The sequence below is a fragment of the Lolium rigidum genome, chromosome 1 (genome assembly GCF_022539505.1).
Source record: "Lolium rigidum isolate FL_2022 chromosome 1, APGP_CSIRO_Lrig_0.1, whole genome shotgun sequence".
NCBI lineage: Eukaryota > Viridiplantae > Streptophyta > Magnoliopsida > Poales > Poaceae > Lolium > Lolium rigidum.
Window position 1 is genome coordinate 101,222,360 of NC_061508.1, and position 14,960 is coordinate 101,237,319.

The following is a 14,960-nucleotide window of genomic DNA, read 5'->3' on the forward strand; positions in this document are numbered from 1 at the left end:
GGCAGCCCTCTTCACGGGCACGCATGTATGTACGACGCTTGTAAGATACCTCCTGTAACCTTGTTAATGGAATAGAGAAGATCTAGAATGGAGTTCATCCTTGTGTCTCTCTTCTTCTACCTCTGGCCTTGGCCAAGTTCTTGAGGAAAGCACCCGGAAGTTCATCCTACCTGATCCAAAACCCCCCGAATCCTCTAGCTTCCAACTCGGTCCCAACTTAAGCCATCCCATGGCATCTGTCTGTTCACCATGACGACATTATCCTGAAGAATAAAACAGTACAAAAACTACGGTCAGAGTGTTGCTTTGATTTAGAAGGGGTAGTATTATATTGAACTTGGAGTGTTGCTATGTTAAAAGCCGGTGGTGATGTGTGTTCGTTTACTTCTTCTTTATGAAAGTGGAGAAAATTACTGCTCTTCTGGGTTTAAATTTGTCTTCCTGCTCCACAAGAAAAAGGGTCAGTCAAGAGGATGATGTTTTGGTTCCCGGGAGCGAATGAGGTTCGCAAGAATCATTGAAATATTCTAAATTGAAAAGAAATCTGGTAAAACTATACAGTGTACGTATTTGTACGTGTCTGCAAACTTTCATGAAGAAAATATAGATGGTGCAGTATGTCCTAGAAAGACAACAAAAATTTGTGTTGTTAAAAGCTACTCTACTTTTGAGTTTTGACGCACGAAATTTTTTCTGTTTACACAGTTCGCAAAATAATTCAAAAAATAAAATTTAAAAACCAGTTCACAAAAAAACACAGTACTTTTTTCCCCTGAAACTTTATGCATGAACTTAAGAGATGAACACGCACGTAGTGATTTGTTTCCTAGAAAAATATGACATTTGACGGCCCTTTTATTCTAGACTAGAAGCAGGATCATATGGTTCCGTTTTTTTGAATTTACCGTCAATTAGCAATGGAATTTAGCACGAAAAATTACCTGGAGCTTCCCTGAGACCATCCTAGATGTTGCTTGGTTGGTACCCTGAAAATTCGAACGCTGGCCTGAATTGGTGCATCTCTCACGGTCATTAGCCTTCTTTCTTTTTGAGAATCACCGTCTTTATTAAACTTCAAACTTCAGACGAATACAACAGCCCTCAGGCAGATTTATAAACCAAACTCTAGTACCGTGGCTCTCCTAAACTAAGCTAGGAGCCAGATTATGGGCTTCTTTATTGAATCCACGTCCTTTGTGGCAGGATTCAAGTTCGATGAACTCGCTCCGAGCCTCCATGATCTCCCGGGCTATATGAGCATAAGATCCCATAGTTCCCTTTGTCGGGCTTTGGGTGATGTTTCTGTAGTCACTGGCCACCCTTACCCGCCGAGCGTCCATGTCCTTTGACAGGGTAATTGCCTCCCTGCACGCGATAGCTTCCATGTCTCTGCTTCCGTTCGTTATGGGAACACCAACGTGCACGCTCCTAAGTAAACACCATTATCGTTCATAGCCACTGCTGCAACCGTTTACTGGCCTGAGTTCTTTCCGACGGCTATGTCCACGTTGATCTTGGTCACTCCAACTAGGCGTTGGCGGACCTCGAGTGCCTCCCTGAATTTTGCCTACCTTCTTCTTCCGTTTGTTTCAGATCTGTTGTGAACCTTTGCACGTCGATAAAGGGCTTTGATACTGTTGCTTATGGATTTTTATGCGGGCGTGCCAGATCGCCCAGTGCGATGAAAACCTTGATATGATCGTCATTCTTTAGATTGGGAATCAAAGTTGTCAGTCACGCTTTAGCATCACCTCCGTCTGAGCATACCATATGCTCGGTAATGTCATTATCAACCAAGGCCCAGACACAACGGGACATGGTGCAGTCGATCAAAGCATGGCGCCATGAATCATGAGCTCCACATAACTGACACAAAATGCTATTATCCATGTGTCTTCAGTGTCTCTCCTCATTAATTGGAATAGACTGCTTTGCTAACCTCCATGGAAAAACTTTCACCTTTGACGGCACCCGTGTGCGCCAAAGCGAGCTCCAATCTTTCTAAACATGTGCTTCATTTGAGCTGGTCGCTCGGTATTCCAGCCAAGCCTCTCGGTGATCCTCGTCGCGATCAGCATATTATAAGCTGAACGGACCGTAAACACCCCTTTTTTTTTCATGGTTCAGAACCAGAAATCATCTTGTCGCTCGCTGTTCAGGGGGATCTGGAAGATGGCCTCTACATCCATCGGCAGGAAGAACTGTCTCAACCTCTCCTCATTCTAGGACGGCGATGTGGCATCGATAAACTCTGCAACTCGATTTGGTGGCTCCCTTGAGAGACAGGCTATAGGTCGTAGCATACCATCTCTTGGTACCGCTGCTCATTCATTGGATCAGTGAGATCTCCAATGCCAATCCATTTAATCAAACATTGCTTCAGCACCGGCAGCCCGTGTTGAATTTCTCTCGAAACTTGTGAAGGATCCGATCTCAGAGACGAGTGAAACAAGTTCAAATTCGGGTAGTATTTTGCCTTGAGAATGCTTGCACTTAGCGACTCGGGGTTCTGTAGCAGCCGCCACCCTTGCCTAGCCAAGATGGCTAGGCTGAATAATTCATTGACCCCAATCCCTAAACCATCCATGTGCTTAGGTTTACACATATCCTTCCACCAGACCTAGCTCGGCTTTCTCTCCCCCTCCTTGCTGCCCCACCAGAACTTCTGTGGCATTGAGTTAATATGGAGACACATCCCTCGCAATCAAAAGCATGCCATAGAGAAAATTATAATAGCTTGAGCGACTAACTTAATTATGATGTCTTTCCCTCCTGCCGACAAGAGCTTCTACAACCACCCTTGAATTATTCTCCACACTCTATCCTTCAAATATTTGGAAGCTCCATTCTTTGCTAGCCCTACATACGAAGGCATGTCCGAGTATTTCTCATTTAGTGACTCCGAATATACATGAAGGATGTGTTTCACTCCCCCTTTGATCATCCCCGGACATCTCTTTCTAAAGAAAACAGACGATTTGTCCCGGTTGATCTGTTGCCCTGATGCCATACAGGACCTCATGTACTTTCTCCGCCACTACCACCGTCTCCACCTTGAATAGCAACAGGCTATCATCGGAAAATAGGAGATGGTTGAAGCCAGAGCCATCGGGGCCACCTTTAATCCGAAAACAATTTTCATGTAACATACAAATTCAATACTCCTCTGATTCATATTACTTGATTTTTTTGAGAAAATTACTTGATATTAATATAGATGTATCTAGACAAATTTTAATTGTAGATACATTCATTTTAGTGGCACGTAATATGGATCGGAGGGAGTATTATTAGATAAAAAAATATTGACCGAAGGGGGAATGATCCCTCCCTTGGCTATGTTGTTAGATAGGATTAGACTCTCCCTCGGATGGACGCTAGGATAATAAGACGGTTTAAAGTCCACCCCTCCTTGCGAAATTACCGCAAGATAAGGATTCGGACCCGGGTGGGCTGGCTGCGAACTCGCTAGCCATGCTACTGAGCAAGGACTCCGTTCTCTATTATTAGATATAAAAAAACATTGATCGGCGCTAGGATGATAACCCGGTTTAAAGTCCACCCCTACTTGCAAAATTACCGTGAGATGGGGATTCGAAACCTAGGGTGGGCTAGTTGCGCACTCGCTAGCCTTGCCACTGAGCAAATACTCAGTTCTTTATTATTAGTAGACAATAAATATTTTTTGATATCATATTTGTATCTATAAAATATCATATTTGTTGATACATTCTTCTAAAAATTTGATCAAATTTTACTTAGTTTAACTTTTTTTCTAAATAGAAGTCCTAGCTTTGGGACGGAGGTATAGGCAAGCATTTTATTTCAAATTATCTACGCTGCTACGCGCGGCCATCCTCTGCCAACATTCTTCAGACGGATTAATTCAGTCGGCGCACGCACGACGGGAAGACCCAGACCGGCGGCGGCCATTTCCAGAGCAGGTCGCGCGCCGCAGCCCGCGGCGGCGTGTAGCTGCCGTCCGCGAGGTCGAGCACGCCGACGTCCGGCGCCACCTCGCGGCACCTGTCGTGCGACCACGGACCGTCGTCGGTGAAGTACACGCAGTTGCCCTTCAGCTCGGACCGGCAGCATCCGTCCACCGCGACGCACAGCGACGCGTTCTTCCCCAGGAACAGCGCGCGCCCGGCCAGGACGCCTCCGTCCTTGCCGTCCACCGGGGTCCACCGGCCACCGTCCGTCGTCCACTCGAAGAGCTCGGCGTCGACGGTGGTGTACTCGACGCGCTCCGGACGGGGCTCGCACCTGTACCGCGCGTGCGCAGCCGCCCTGAGCCGGTGCACCTGGAGCAGGCGCCCCGGCGAGAGCTCCACGAGGTACCTGCTGCACGTCCCCGACATGGAACACGCGCGCACCGAACAGCAGAAGCACGCTGCCGGCACGACCGCCTCCCGCGTCGGCGTCGCGTCCGCCGTGACATCCACATCCAATGCGTCCACGCGCCCCGCGGAGTCCATCGCGTACACCAGTTGCCGCCCGCCGGCCGCAGAGGAGGCGCGCACGGCGTCCACCCAGCGGCGCGAGGGCGTGTCGAGCAGAGTCCACCTCGTGTCCCCGGCTCGGGCGATGGCGAGGCGGGACAGAGGCTGGCAGATGAGCATGACGGCGTAGCCGCCCCAAGAGCCGGTCTGCCTCTCCCGCGGCGCGGACACGAGTATGGCCTTGTCGTAGAGCTCGTACCGGAGCCTGTCCAGCTCAAAGGACTCCGGCGGGACGACCACGGGTGCGTCGTCGTCGTCGTCTCCGTTTTCATCCTCGTCGAAGCAGCACCGTAGGCTGTAGCTCACGACACGGCCGCCCGCGTCGCGGCTGGCGTGGACAAATGGGAGCGTGTCGGGCGGCGGGAGCGGGACTTGCGCGCCGGTGAGCGGGTTGAGGAGGTGGAGCTCGGAGGCAGCGTCGGCGGTGACGAGCCACCCGTCGGGCGACGAGCCGACGCAGAGGCGGTCGGAGACGGCCGGGGCCGGCTGCGGGATGTCGTACGTCCTGCCCTCGGACAGGCTCAGGAACCGCGCCTTCGACAACGTGTCGCCGGCGCCGCGCCTCTGCCCACGTGCAATCTGGTTGGAGGGGAGCATCAGCCATGGTGACGGCACATCCACGGCCTGGACGCGCGCCGCGCTGGCGGCGGCGGCCGACCGCCACGCGGTGCAGACGGCGGGGAAACGGAGGCGGTCTGTCACGGGGAGGCGGACCAGAACGGACTCGAGGAGGTCGCTCGGTAGGTCCGACCAGCCCGGGCTCGGCCTCCTCCCGACGGCGCCCACGAGCTCTCTCATCGCCACCATTAGCACAACATTTACTTCACTTACTTCGCAAGCTGGGACTCGATCGTACGAGGTGAGGATCACGATGCGCGCGGCAAACTTATCAGCATCGGCCGCAGGTCAGAAACTGGCGGTCGCGGTTCTGGTTTGGCGCTTCGCAGTCGCACGGGAGAACGGCGAACGGAAATCAGCGCACGGCCGGCGGCGACGGCGCGGACACGGTGGGCGCTAGTGGTAAGGTCTCGCCGGGGCGGTCAGAGATTAGAATACTGTTTTTGCAGGAGACTGTTTTATTCTTTCAGAGCGTGTGATAAGGATGAGAAACTGAGACGTCTGTGCATGCAGCTCACCGATCACACACGCTAAACTTCGAGACACAAATTTACCCCGATTTGCAGTTTATTAGGGTAACATGTAGTTCAAGAAAAATGTTGTCACTATAAATTCAGTCAAAAAAATATATAAGTTTTGTCATGGGGTTCATATTCGAAAGACGTTTCCAATAATACATTTTTTGTCACATAAATTTATAGATTTCAATAAAAATTTAAAATATTTTGAATGTAATCAATGAGGTATCCTACAATCATACAAAATCTGAATACAAGATTTTTTTGTATTTTAGGTTACACGAAAATGACAAAATCTGACAATATATATTGTTTTGAAATTTGCACTATACTCAGATCTACTTTTGTCATTTTTGTCTAGTCCAAAATGGAACGTATTTTTCATTAAGATTTTACACGCTTGTACAACAACAACAACCAAGCCTTTCGGTCTCAAATAAGTTGGAGTAGGCTAGAGTTGAAACCCATAAGATCTCGAAGCCAAGTCATGGTTTCGGAACGTGGATAGCTAACTTCCACGCACCCCTGTCCATGGCTAAATATTTGTCGATATTCCAAACCTTCAGGTCTCTTTTAACGGATTCCTCCCACATTCAAGATTTTACGCGCTTGTAACATACATAAATACATCGTTGAGTACTTCCAGGTTTTCTTCAGAAAATATAAAATATTTAAATGTGGTTGAATTTTCGAAATAAGAGCTTGGCCTCTATTTGTGGTTGGCCCTTTGGTCAGCATGACCATTTCAACGCAAAAAGCAGATGTTTGGTTCTGCCGCACAAGAGATTGGGGATTTTTCTAATACATTGGACCTTTTTGGAACGTCGTTGGTTATGATTGTAACAAAGAAAAATATTCATTACATTAGACGCGATGGAAAATTCACCCTGCAAAAAAAAGACAATATGGAATTTTGTCTAAAGTTGCTGCCAAATACGTAGAAGTTTTTCTTTGGTCAGCATGATTCTTGTAAAACAAATCAAATCGTAGGTTGTGCCCCACACAAATTAGGCCTTTCCGGAACATCATGGTTATATTGTTACAAAAGGAAAATATTCATCACATTCGGCTTGGCTGTAGTGATGAACTGGGGAGGTTACCGCTCCTTCATTATTAGGAAAAAGAACTATAAGCAACACCTTCTAGAAGGAAGTGACATACATACATAATTACGGGTCATAATGCATAAGAATAAACATTGGAAACAAAACAGCCAAGTAAATATGTTTAACCAGTGTCACGAAGCACTGGATATGTCTGCATACAACAACATATGTTTTGCCTGAGCTCAGTTATCTGCAGCTCTCTCTTATTTCATCCAGGGTTTTCTCACCAGTGACCATTATTACTAGTATTCATTAGTTCTTATACAACTTTCAGGTATTCAGTCACCTGTCCTGCCCTAGAACGGCATGCCATAGTCGTCACCTGCAAACTGAGGGCTCCAGGGCTGCACATCATCAATGCTAAAAGGGCTCCAGGGCTGCACATCATCAATGCTAAACTCAGGATCATACGCCAGAGCACCACCAGTGGCAGGTTCTTGAACAGCAGGCACATCATTTGTTTGAGCCACGGGAGCATTGTCGTCTATGTTCATCGGCTGAAGCATCTGCTTCGAAGCATCGTCTACCTGGAGCTGAACGTCTGGTCCAATGCCTTCCAGCTCCTCTCCTTCCAGCTGGTTCATCAGAAATGCCTCCGCTTCTTTCCAGCTGCAGAATGAATCCCACGCCATCTTCTCTGCAGTGGAGCGGGAACTGCCTGTACCATCAAGCAGGCCATTGATCCCTAGATCCACCGGACCATCAATGACCATGGCTGCAGCGTACGCCCCATTCATGGTATTTCCGAGAGGAGCAACTGCAGGGCACACCTGGTTAATGGTATCTTTCTGCAGATTAGCTGCGGTGTGAACCTGGTTCATGGTATAACAACAACCCTGCAGGTTAACGCCCACCAGGTTGACATTGTTGCCTGCAGCGTCAGTATTGCTGGTGTCTTTCGGTTGCTGAAACAGGCTTGTTATCATGCTGTACGGGCCAGAGCTCTCCAGGGGTACGCTTGCTGGTGCACCATAACCCGTTTCACCAGCAATAGTTGGTGATACATATGCAATGCCTCCATATCCGTCAACAGCTTTACTCTTCACAGGCAGCAACATCGGTTGGTACGTCAATGAAATCCTTTTCGGCCGGCTTTCACCAAAGCACTGCAGGCTCTCCTCGTATTTATCCCACACGGATATGGAAGGGCGTTCAGAAACTGCAGCTGTGTGCACGTTAGTCTCTAAAACTTCTTCATCGGGTGAACGTTCCTCCCCTTGTGCCCACGGATTTCCAGTGTACTTATCACAGGTAGCAGAGGCAACCTCATGTGTGATCTGCCTCTGTGTGCTCGTCAGATGATCAATGGGTTCAGGAGTGGCTTCCTTGTGAGATGATGTAATCAGGTCAGATAATTTTTTCATGCTGGCATATTTTTTAGATTCCTCCTTTTTTTGCTTCGCCTTCTGCTCTCGCAGCCGATGTTTCTACCACAATACAGAACAGAGAAATCAAGACCGGATCACACATCACAGTATAGAAATGTGAAACTAAAGCAGAAATTATGAATACCACTTCAGCAATAACGATGTTGTAACTTAAATGAAACTTAATACTTGTTGACTACATATGTATTGCTATGACATTACAAAGGACCCCAGTTTAATATTACAGTCACAATAATAAGCCCCAATTTAACCAGCGAAGCAGAAAAGTCGAATAAAGTTGTACATTGTTCAAGAAATTCCCAGAAACATGAATATATTAGTCCCCCGAATCGGTAAACCAGGCTACAATAGTGTTTGGATAGTCTGATTATTTAGGAATTAAGACAACTAGTTAACAAGCAAAGACATATGGTTTCCATTGTGATTATTTCTGTAAGAAACTCTACTCCTGAAGCTGCATGTGTTAGAAACTGGAAACCTGATCTAGGAAAACATACAAACTTAATCTCCATGGCATGCAGAGGTGGAGAGCACTGAGTACTGACGCGCTCATGAGACATCCATGTACATGTGTTTAATATGGAAACTAACAGAACAACAAGGGAGACACGGCAGAGCATCAGTGTGTAAACATTATTTCCTTCCAAGTTTGTCCAGTTAAAATGGAAGCTTGACCATTGCCTTTAGTGTGCAAGTTTGTCGGCAACTGTTTGAACTTTCACTGGGCTGTGAATTAGAAGGTCTAATATTATATACAGTTTTATGTGTATCAGCTCTTAGTAGTATAGATTAGGAAACCTGCTGCCACAGAGAATGGCATATTGATTAAACAACGCAGCATATATAGTAACACAAAATAAACAGCAGAGAAGGGAAATGTTCTATTTTCCCACTAAGATCGAACCAATAATAGAAAATTGACTACTATGTTTTGCCGCTATTCCATTAGGTGCCTTTCTTTCTTTCCTTATTCCTTTTGCCCAATCATTGTCTATTAATGAGAGCATGATTGGTAAAAGGACTATTCTGCAGTAACATCAATTTATTCGGTCAGTCCGCATCCGTATCGGCCTCTGTATGTCATTTACCATGGCCAAAAAATCTTGTCGGATCAGAAACCTGAATCCGAGCCAGATTCTGAGACCGTGTGTTTGTCCGAGCAGGACTGCTGCTGGTACTTAACGTGTAAAATATAGACCAGTGACAAGGTGCGCGAGCGGTGGCATATAGCTGCAACTTCGTGAGTCGTGTAATGATGACTGCCAGGAGCAAATCTCTTGAAAATAGCTGGTTCTGCTAGATTAGTTACCCAAGACACAACCATTATGTTGGTTAATCAAATGTATATGTATCGATAAATTTAAGTAGGTAGTAGCTTCCATCTAAACCAAATATTCATGCAGGGGGCATCAGGTTAGCATTGGCAATCTATGCTCATTGGCCACGGAAGGGGGAGACAAATGGCAATGCCACCAAACTTCAAGGCTATGGCAGCAACAAGTACTTAATATGCAGTGGGCAGCGAGTATATGGATGCTATTGGGAAGAAACTAACACTTCACAGGCAGTCGAAAAGCTTTGACCTAGCATATACTCACAGAAATGGTCAACATTGCAATAGCAGAATGACAATATCATATTAGTTACTTCCAAAAGTTACAGCTTCCTTAGGGAAACTGCATATGATGAAAGAAAAAATGAAGGATCAGCCAAAAGTTCAACCAGCATAAACTAACTAGCATGCGCAACAGCGCAAGTGCACATATTATCACCTTCTACTACTCATGATCATCTAATTAACAAACCAAACTTAACAAAAATATAAGTACTGAAGTACTGCATACCACAGTTGTAAATATAGTAAATCAAACACCCACCTGGAGATGGCTTGCTATGTGCTCCAAGGTCAAATTCAAATTCTCGACATTCATGTGCCGACGAATATTGCTAGGCGTAGCAACTGTTACCCAAAGAAACACAAAAAGGTCATGTTTAGCTGTTAAACATAATAAATTACTGATTTATGCCAAGTGCAGATAGCCTTACACTCCCCAAGCACTTCAACAGCCCGCAGGAACTTCTCATGGAGCTGACTGCTCCATGTGAACCGACACAGCTTCTTTGAGCTACGTGCTTTGAGCACATATGATTCTTTATCATCAGTTTTAGACCCGTGATTTTTAGCAGATGATGAGTCCATTCTACCTTGGGTTTTCTTTGGAATGATTGATCCCTCAGGTAGCACCCTTCTAGATTTGTGTTGCAGTGCTTTGTGCATCAGAATGTTGAGGGTTTCAGTGCCAAATGGTTTAAGCACATTGAAGCATGATCCTAGGGTCAAACGTTCAGAGACTGCCTCTACATCATCATAATCACACATTGCTGCAGCCAAGGAACAATACCCTTAGATTAATGAATTTGGATGCCAGAAATTTTCTTAAAACAATGCAGCTCTGAATTTAAATACTTACTGACAAAAGGCACTCCGAGTGCATCCAGGATGTGGTGAAACACCGCCAAAGTTTCATTCTCTGTGTTGGCAGTACGAACGTCCGCTACCACCAAATCAAGCTCCTCACCTTTAATAACCCCCCTTTCGAGGGAACCGAGGGCTTCTTCTGCTGTTTGGAAGCGCAGAACTATGGAATAGTGGAGTTAGACTCAAATCTTCGGAAAGTAAAAAAGTAAAAACCATGCTAGCATGATCAAATATTGTTACATTACTATCCTAACCTCCACTTGTACTATTACAGTAAGTGAGTTCTAAGCCTAATATAGCTACTTGATATCTCGGCATATGCTTTTCTCATTTCACCTCATACTCCAACACTTGGACGGGCGATCAGTGTACCACTCTAGCAGTTATATGCTGCCATTCTGTTTAAACCATATAAAGTTCATTCAATATATTCTGCACATACATGTAAGATAATCTAATGGAGTTTCCAAGGGTAACACAGTAACACTATATCCTATATGGAACTGCATCTGCTTCCTTTCTGTTTAAAAATGTCATATACCAACGGAAATGCTCCACATATGATGATGGTTGTACATGATCCATATGTGATTTAGAGGACAGATTTGCTACCATGTGGGCCATAGCTCGCTGAGCCCTGCGTGATGAGAAACGCTCTATATCCATTGCATGCAAGCCAGACAACCACTAGTTACTGGTCGAGATCAAGATGGACCGACATAGAGTTCCCACTGGGTGACCGTACACCCCAACCTACCGCCAAACAGCCATACACCCTAACTTCCCATCAAACAGCCGTACACAGGAAGTACGAAAATATGAAATGTCCAAAATTAAATCAGATGTGCATGTGCGGATAGAAGACGCCAACGGTCATCAAATTGTGTCTTTTATTGTACCCCATGAATAGCACGTATCAGGTGTCCATTGATTGGAAGGTAGAAAGGATCACAGTTCCCCCTCTTACGGGATGAAACAAATCTTAAAGCCTTTAAATAGTTTCATGAATATATTTTTAACTTAATATAGAGAAATGTGTGCCAACTTAACCAGCCAACTTAAGCACACAAAAAATGAAACAATTAAGTAGCAGCGACTAATAGAGTGTATAAATTCCTCCAATTCTGAAAAAGAATTTGAATATCTTGAGACAATAGCAATTTAGTCCCTAAGTTGGATTTTGACCACTCACATTCGTGGATAATACGGAAAAAAACCCGTGTAAATTAAGAAGTACACTGTTCTAAGCAAAAGAGTGCTCAATTTACAACAGAGATTTGTCCAGAAATAGAAAATTGCTCACAAAACCATGGGATTGAGAGTACCGCTGCGCTACAGCATGAGGCATATCGCGCATGATCGAATCTCATGCGTCTGTGACATCAGCTGCCTCACGCCCCAGACCACCAGGCGTGTGCCCACAGCAATCCGACATGGCACTGAAGCACATCGCGCCAAAGGCCTCTTTTCGAACATGTGCTTGTTATATTTCTCATTATGAGTATACCTTGAATATTGGCTATCAACCAGAACAAAGATCCAATTGTGCATAATTAAGAAAGTGGTACATAAAACCTGAGGTAGTGACATCTTAGGTATGAGTTGATCTTACCTATAGATTTTCATATTGAATGATTGGCATGGTATATATTGGTTGTAATCATTCACCAACCATACCAGATCCAAATGATATTTTTCTAAAATACACGAAAGCTTTTTGCTTGTCTTTGTATTAGATCCAAAATGATGTACCTATTATCTTTCATTCTCCCTTTAAAAACACCTTTTTTACATGGAAGGGGAAAAGAATACAGAATGGAGATGCTTAGGAATTGAAATGCGCACCTTTGAAGTTGAATTTCACAAGCGTATTGGAGATGTTCAACAGGGATACTGGATCATGATCCAGAACTAAAACTGAAACATTTTCCATTGCAGATCAGTGTGGCCCTATGGGAAGCAGAGGAGGCTACAATGTTTATGATGGATCTAATCCCTTCTTCTGGAGTGAGACCTTCACCGAGGGCAAAACATAGAGCGCTATATAGCAAATAAAGTTATAAAAAGACAAGAATTTAAGGAGTAGTGTCCATCCTTATTCAAAGTTGACCTGTATTTCGAAGTTGAAAGTGGAAGTTGAACAAGATATACTTTTTTGGCAGTACATGTGAACCTCATCATTATTTTGTCCTATTGTGCTTCAGTTTCGGTGTGAAGAAATGTAAGGACGTGAACCTCTCTCTGACCATACTGGCTTTTTGCACACCCTTTGTTGTGACTCGACCTGCATTTCAAACAGTCTATGCCAAAAAAAAAAACTTTCACGGGCAATATACACCCTATGGCTAACCCAAATGAGTTAACACTCCAGTAATAACCATTTTAATGTGCACTGACATTTAGCAAAAGAGTAGTATGCTAACCTAAGTTTTCCAAGGGTCCTCGATACTTCCGCGTGTTGCTGTGTCGGTATCGGATTCCGTACCTGATTCGGATACTTGTCGTACTGAAATAGCTTCCACTTAAAATAGTTATGAAAAAAGTTATGATAAGCTTTTGGGCTCCAATATCATAGGCAAAAAAAGGCCCGCTAACAAATCCATCATTCGATACAGACTAAGACCAACCATAGTTCTCCTTTGCCACACAGGCGAACATAATGATACCTAAACAAAGCAAACATGCCATTAACCTACTAACAAAAGAAGCATGGTGACCGGGTGTATACGTGAGCACGCATCCATTGGTTGACACGTGGCACATCTAGCAATCCACTCTTACCATTATTGTTGGGTTAGCAAACCACATCAGCACTAACAACACTTCCAAATCACGTAGGACCCACCTTTTTGAATTCAAATAGTGGGCCAGGTGCACTTTCAAATCACGTAGGACCCACGCCAAGTACGCTTAGCGATGGATAAGACAACGTCAAGGCAACAGATCCAATTGACGAGAACCGGATCTCAACGCAGATCGTATGGCATCTAGAGGGTGCTCACGTATACACCTAGTCACCAAATCCCCTCTCAACCTACTAATTGGCAAACGTATTGATACTTTAGTTACAACTTACAACCATTAGAACTCCCTACTCCTAGAGGGTCTCAACAATGGAATGTCAAAACATGCCAATGGTATCAGTGAAACAATGTGCTGTTTTAAGATAATTCCTCGAGGCAAAAGTCTGAAAGGTAAATAAGGCAATCCTTGGCCAGCTACATCACTTATAACCTGCAACAGTTTTATAGGTTTGCAGCATGCTGTCATGCATAACAAGAAATCTGGTACTAGGAGTCATTCTGTGCACAGGTGTCATGGGGATATCTCACATAATCAATGCACGATTGTGAATTTGAGCTTGCGATAGTACATGACACATGGCTGGCAATCTTGCAAACTTTCACTCATACATGCATGCAAGCACACTAATTGTCACCTTGTACAAATAATATGACAACAGACGAAAAACACTTGCGCTCGCCGCAATGGCATCACCATTTTAATGTTGCAACAGCCACTCACTCTAGCCCCAATTGCATCACCATATCTGCTCGTATTTTAGGCATCAAATATCTATATATGGATATATCCTCACGAAAATGTACCAAGAAAACTAATGTAACATGCTATTGTTTCGATAAAAAGGAATAATACTAATTACTTGAAAAGGAAGATATAAACATGCTATTAATTATTGATCACTTCCAGAAACAGTTGCTGAGCAATGATTTAAGCTTGGGGTCACTGCAGTCTAGGATTGGGAGTGTGAAACTGGGGAAGAAAAACCCAGGGCCAAGCTTAAAACTACTAAAACTCTGAGAAAAAATCTCCACTCCTCGGGCGGCCACCCTGGGTTCCCGGGCTTATCTCCACCCTTATCCAGAATGATATATGCCATGGCCAGTGTGGTGCATATGTGTTTTTGATGGAATTAATTAGCATATCTCTCTTCTGAACTAGCATATGTTTTCTTGGAACTGAGAATATTTTAAACACATGTGTGTACTTCAATGATAAATTCATGATAAACTTCTCCTTAATTTCTCTCTATATAAAAATAACATACAAAAAAATACTATTTTCACATCGATGAAAATATTGAACTATTAGGTTATTACTGCATATATATGCAGTGTAACGTAAGTCAAATGACAAATGGAAGCGTTCCCTCTCAGTGGCATGCATTATGCACATACCAGGGATATGATACAACCTTACCACCCATAGTTGTTGTATTGTATGTATTATGTAATGTCAACAAAAAAAAAAGGTACGCAGTAAACATGAATTATCCTTGTTTCTCGCCATGGTTGAACGAATAGATATATCTCAGGTTTTTACGACAC

The 14,960-nt window shown here is 44.5% G+C and overlaps 2 protein-coding genes across 3 annotated transcripts; both read right to left on the reverse strand.

Moving 5' to 3' along the window:
* Positions 1-3,881: 3,881 nt before the first annotated feature.
* On the reverse strand, positions 3,882-5,309 carry LOC124649603. The gene has a single exon (XM_047189206.1). It carries the CDS (start codon positions 5,307-5,309, stop codon positions 3,882-3,884), a length of 1,428 nt encoding a protein of 475 aa, XP_047045162.1.
* Positions 5,310-6,812: 1,503 nt separating this feature from the next.
* On the reverse strand, positions 6,813-13,760 carry LOC124678682. 2 transcript variants are annotated; one of them, XM_047214558.1, is made up of 6 exons: positions 13,646-13,760; positions 13,035-13,303; positions 10,604-12,911; positions 10,179-10,514; positions 10,010-10,092; positions 6,813-8,171 (listed from the first exon to the last, which is right to left on the reverse strand). In XM_047214558.1, exons 4-6 carry the CDS (start codon positions 10,510-10,512, stop codon positions 7,041-7,043), a joined length of 1,548 nt encoding a protein of 515 aa, XP_047070514.1. In that variant the 5' UTR covers positions 10,513-10,514; positions 10,604-12,911; positions 13,035-13,303; positions 13,646-13,760; the 3' UTR covers positions 6,813-7,040. The 2 variants fall into 2 exon arrangements, with proteins under 2 accessions (XP_047070514.1, XP_047070513.1); XM_047214557.1 differs by having other exon boundaries at positions 10,604-13,303.
* Between the last annotated feature and the right edge of the window lie 1,200 nt (positions 13,761-14,960).